The 6,000-nt window shown below is 45.5% G+C and overlaps 1 protein-coding gene across 2 annotated transcripts in view; it reads right to left on the bottom strand.

Annotated features, from left to right (window-relative positions):
* Positions 1-1,056: 1,056 nt before the first annotated feature.
* Positions 1,057-6,000, bottom strand: part of STX8 (syntaxin 8) — a 110,265-nt gene continuing 105,321 nt past the window's right edge. For both annotated transcript variants that reach the window (XM_026075721.1, XM_026075722.1), the window contains exon 8: positions 1,057-1,246. In XM_026075721.1, the coding sequence (XP_025931506.1) occupies positions 1,179-1,246 (68 nt within the window). In that variant the 3' untranslated portion in view covers positions 1,057-1,178. The remainder of the gene's footprint in view (positions 1,247-6,000) is intronic.

Raw genomic sequence — 6,000 nt, 5'->3', positions numbered from 1 at the left:
GGTCAAGAAACACAGGACGTCTGATAGGAACCATTTTTTCCTCTTCCCCAAATCAGCTCTTAGGACATGGAAGCATTACAGATCATTAACACACACCGTGAGACAACAGGCAACAACAAAAATCATACAGATAAATTGTATATAAATGGTTCAGCTTTTATTCAATGTTGTTATTGCTTGCTCTATCAACCTGACAATCAAATTGGCGCATATAACAAAATAATGATTTTTTTTGGCCAGAAGTGAGCATTCGATACTTCTTTTTTTGTTAGTTTTTAAATAGTTACATTTTCCTTTCGGCGTTAACGGTTCGTGAAAAATTATAAAAGAAAGAGATCTCAATCACCGAGATTAGTACATCAATACTAGCGCATCTCCTGCAGCTAGCCGGCTGCGGAAAGCCTGCCCCAGAGCAAGGCAGAGCACACAGAGACGCTCCTGCCTTATGAGCGCATTTTGGGCAACGCTTTCCGCTCTTACGCACCTGGCTGCGTTTAAGACCCACTGCTGTTTACATTTCTATCTGTGGAGATCAACACTGATAATTCTCCCACAACAGCCAAGACTGACTCATTCGTGACTGTTTTTGTGCAGTTCATCTGAGTTCCTATACCCTGGTCATCAGGCTTTTCACTTTAGGGCTACACGTGCTCTCTGGTTTTCCATCTTGATGGAGTCTATAGACATGCATTGCTTAAAACATTTATTCCTTGGGAAACGTAAGAATYCTCATTCCAAAGACAGGTGTCAGAAAGCATAGGAACTCCACTTATGCACCCCCAAACCCCCRTATTATCAGCTGACAGTATTTTAAAACCCTCAAGACGACCAACCATTCAACAGAAGAAAGAGTGGGCCAGGCAGACAGCACCCCAATATGATCACTTGCTTAGATGTGGATGCACTGAGAAATATATCTATTCTACAGGCAAGTGTATCCTCCCGAAATACTAAACCAAGGTAGGAAGAGAGTCCTTCTCAAGTTCACATCCTCCAGTCATGCAGCACTCTTCAGCCGTGCCCTGAATGAGGGAACGGACGTCTGTCGGACACAGCTTCATTCTAATACTGGTGAGTTTATTTAAAACTCGGAAAGTCTTTGCACAAAGTTGGTCTCTTCTCTGGAGTCCTCCACGCTCAGCTGTTGAACAGCAGCTCGAATGGGCCCCATATTTGCATTATTCTGTTGGCCAGACGGCAACCACAGCAATCGCAATCAGCAGCAAGACAATCACCACCAGCATTCCTAGAAAAGATGAAACAACACGAAGGTCACTGCCTTCAGCTTTTACAATTGGTCTTTTGCAATTAAATTCTTCCTCTGAGACTTGCTCCTCCTCCCATCTGAAACAGATTTTCTTCCACGTTCACTGCGTGAGAGCCCTTTCGTACAGCCCCTCTCACCAGACCCTCGCACATTAATTACCTGTACAGCAACATGAACACAGAAGTCACATTGGTAGAGCAGTTATTCCTTCGAATATTGACCTTCAAACTAGTTTTGTGAATTTTGTGCTTGTAGGTTATCTTCCAAGCTGAACATCTGCCTTGTGAAGATTAAAGGATATGTTTAACTCTTACTAATATCACTGTAAGGCTAGTTAAGCTTTTCTAGGATCCCTCTATACCATCCCACTGGGCAAAGGATTATTCAGAAGGAAATCCAAATTGCATCAGGAAATTGCTTCCAATACAAACCACTCCTGCTTTAAGACAAAACCATCTGCAAAGCAAAAAACAGTGCTTTTGTGTATGTACCTGACTTTGGAAAATGAATGTCAAACAACATTAAGAAGAGTCTACTAGCGCTCTGCCAAATCACGCAGCACGCAAGCTCTGTGTGCTCCATCCTTCCCAAAAATCTGACTGGTTCATACGCAGAAATTAATGACTAATATGATCTTACAAAACTTTATGACTATTTATTAGTTCAGGCACACCATGCTGCTATGCAGGAAGTTGGTGTTAAAAAAAAAAAAAAAGTTATGGATAGTTTTGAAGACTGATCCAGAAAACCAGCAAAGCGGACTTGCACAAGCTCACCCTCCACGACTAAAAACACTCTGTGATTCACATACAGCATTATCAAAGGCCAGAGAGAAGGCGACGCAGCCATCCAGGCTATGTTTTGTCATAGCCTGTTAGATGAAATTAATTCTCTAACCCCAAGCCAGAGGGGAAATCGCCTGCCCCTGTTAGCTGAAAGCAATGCGTTACTGGAAGAGGACTGGACCCCTGCGGTGGACACCACGGTCTCCCTAAGCAGTAGGGAGTCCCCGAAYGTCCCAACGCCTCGCGCAGCCGCTGAACCGCTGCACGATGTCCTGCACGCTTCACCCAGCGGCCTCTCTCATCCGCACGCACGCTTCCCCTCAGATTAAACTTTTAATTATTAGGCTTTTGTTTTGGTTGAGTATCTGGTCTGCAGCATCCCCCTGTCAGAGCTGTGGGAATACGCTAGGGCTCCAAGAGCGGAAAAAATGTCCCTTCATTTGGTCCGTTAACAGATGACTATTACTCAACCACTTACAATATTTACAAGTCCAGCTCATGGCAATTAAAAAAGGATGTATTAAAATAAACTCCTCTTTCCAAGCTGGAAAAGGATATTAGACATAGCTTTTTGTAAATAGTGTCATGTTTTCTGTGCAGAAACTGTTTCTATGCCAGGGGTCCATGATTTTTTTCCAGTGAAAGAGAGTTGCCACCAGCAGTATTTTTTCTTTCATGCTCAGTTGAAAACATTTGTTATCTGAATTGAGCATTAGCAGCGCTTCACCAGATTGCGTTAAAATATATATATATATATATATATATATACCCAATACATATACCCAGCCTTGGGGTTCTTGCTATAATCACGAAACCTGATTCAGATTGCAAACTGCTTAAAAAGTTTCACCCTGCGTGAACACAGACTTTGACTGGCATTTCTGATTTTTAAAGGAGGAACCGATCGCACCGAACTTTTAGATCGTTGAAGTGAGTTGTCCAGGTCTGAGCTGGTCATCTCAGCTCTCCCCGCCAGTGGAGACCGGGAGGCAGGTCTACATGTCAGCCTAAGACAGATGTCCAAGATCGAAGGGGTAAATCGCCCTCTGGGAGGGGTTTACATTGAGGTTTCTCAATAGTCAGCATGGAGATGACTAGTTTAGCCTTAGGTAGTTGTCTAACTACCTTTTGCAGTTAGGCAAGGTGATTCCCATCCGAAAAGAGCCCTTCATACTCAGCAGTATCTAGACAGCAGCTCACCTAAGCACCTGGAGAAAACCACAGTCTCCATTCCCAGGGACTTCAGGGGACCATTCAAAGGCACGAAYAGATGGACAGCATCTGCTTCCCACTGCATTTTTAATGCTACGAAATGCCTCTTTTTGCCTCGGACACCTCTCTGCCCCCTCGCGTTTTTTTTTCATCTCTCTCCCCACCAATTTTGCAGCAAGCTCCTGCTGCTCCTTTCCTACCCCTACCGAGGACTTATTTTTGGCACTCATTTCAAAAGCGGCCCCTGACCACGCTGCCCCTTTTCGARGGAAAGCAGCAGCAGGAGCAGACGACTTCTCACTTAATGAAGACCCCGTCCACACGCAGCCATCACTGGTGCGGCGAGGGCGAGGACCTCGTGCAGAGGGCTGTCTAGAGATGGGACTTTTCCCAGTGGTGTTTGCCAGGTACCAGCTCCCTCGCAGATGAATGTTTCAGGATGCTTTTGTGCCCTTCACGCCCATTCCCGTGTTTGCAACGTGCCTGGCACCGAGCTCTCCCCGCTTCCTCCATCAGCACAGTTCCCCACCACTTTCCCCTCAAGCAGCTTCGCATTTCTCAAGGCCAGGAGATTCCCTTGTTTGCAGAGTCCCACGAYGCCTAGCCTAGCTCCAGATCCTGATCCGAGGTTTGTGTCCACCAGTGTAAGCCTAAACACATTTGGAGCAGATGGATCTTGGAGCCTAAACAAGCAACCTGCTCCTGCCCCCGAAGGGACGGGAGATCACTATCGTTTGCTTCTCGGGAACGGCAAGCTCTCGCCAACCATCTCAGCGTCATCTATCGACGCAAGCTGCTGTGCTGATACATTGGGAACGCGATCCATATTTTATTTGGAGGTATTCAATGTGGCTGGAACCAAAAAACCTGCTTAAGTTGGGACGAAATAAGATCTGATTAAACTGCCACGTTCAGATTTTCTGTTATGTTTTGCACTGAAGGGAAAAGTTTTAGAGGGTGCAAATCCTTTGCACAGTTTCAGTGTAACTGAGTTTATGGATTTTAGCAATTAAGAGACAACCGAGATCAGTTTCTTGGAAAATACTCTATAGGTGTGAATTAGTAATGATACAAGGTAGAGTTAATGGGGCATAATTATTCTTTGACAACTCCCAAGAAAAACTCCACATAAAACCAGAATCATTACACAGCAGGAACTCGGGAAGGTGGGGGACCAATAAAGTATCGCTAACGTGCCACAGCAGACTGAATAGGACATGTAAGAGAACATTCAGTGCAACAACAGCAGGTCAGCAAAATGAAATAAACTTCATTTTATTCCTGGAAAGAAACTGGTATTAAAAACCTGAAGCCACTTTTCTCTTTCCAAAAGCAGTGGTCAAGTATTTACTCCCCATATGAGAGAGAGGAAAGCAGAGATGGCACGTGTCAGTGCAACATAAATCACAAACCAGCTAGTATTAGAGGCTTATCTGATCCACTCAATATGCACAAAAAGAATAGAATAACATAAATTGGCAGTAACATACAAATTTCAAAGTACCTCTTGCATGATAGAGACCAGATGTTACGCACATTGTATTTTTTCTTACAATATTCAACAGCAGATTACAAGGATCTGAAGCTTTTAAGCTTGGAGTTTCACAGACTGCAACATGCTTTCATAACAAAAAATTCCGGATACGATCTGACAGTAATTATGCATTCTGGATTCCCTGTCTGCTTTTCTTTTCTTTTTTTTTTTTCTTCCCCCTCCCCTCAAGTCCTGCAAAATAGAAATATTCTCCTCATCAAGAACTCCTTCGTGAATCAAAGCCACTAACAAAGTAAACAGGAGTCGGAGAGTGGAAGCAAAAACAAACAGATTCCTGCAGGAAGAAAAAGGAAATGGTGACAGAGAGATAAATTTGTACTGTGTTTCTCAGGGAAAGGTGAGAAACAAAAGCAGAAGCCTGCATGCAATTAGAGAATGATCAATTAAGGCAGGTTGGAGAAAGCCTAACACTCTGGAAGCTCCATATGGCTACAGAGCTTGAGGAACTGCTGGTTAAGCTTAGAGAAGCCATGCGGGAATGCAGAAGGCATGTTCTCGGAGCACACGGCATTTCCATGTTCTGGACAGAAGCACCGTGCTGAGCGGCTCAGCCGCTGCACCCCTTTTTGGTCACCCTCGGCAGTGCCAAATGTGTCACAGCTTCGAAGCGCACGGAGCCCGGATTCCCACGGGCACCCAGGGACATGGGGGCTCGCCTGGCTCTGCAGGTCCCCAACGCTGCAGGAGCGCCGCTGCGGCGCCCGGTGGAGGCAGCTCCTCGCGCTCGGCCATCCYGCGGCACAGCGGCTGGAAACATGGTTCTGCCTCCGATTCCCACGAGCGCGGGTCCATGGGGATCACTGCACAAGCGGCTTTACCCGGATTTTATCTTACTGTGAGGATGAACACTGACATTTGTCAGCTCCATCCTGATCCTCCTGTCCCTTGACACCAGAGGGGTTAATACTCCAAACCGAGCAAAAAACGTAACATCAGTTTTTCAGACAGAAGATGGAAAGAAAAGGTTATGATATGCATAATTTATCTTTAGGCTAAGCTCAGGAACCGTACCTCCCCACTGTTTAGTCTGTCTCCCCTAAACCCCTTCCAGCTGTAAGATCGGAGGATCTGGTGTCCACAGCAACACCCCATCTCAGTGGGGTTACCTAGGGAGCCCTTCTCCAGGCCCCAAATCTTTCCCTCCCTAACTTACAGCTTTGAGAGCAAATGCTCCAGTGCTC

Source organism: Apteryx rowi, unplaced genomic scaffold (genome assembly GCF_003343035.1).
Source record: "Apteryx rowi isolate R43461 unplaced genomic scaffold, aptRow1 scaffold_41, whole genome shotgun sequence".
Classification (NCBI taxonomy): Eukaryota; Metazoa; Chordata; class Aves; order Apterygiformes; family Apterygidae; genus Apteryx; species Apteryx rowi.
The sequence above is the reverse complement of the archived record's forward strand: the minus strand, read 5'-3'. Positions and strand labels throughout refer to the sequence as shown.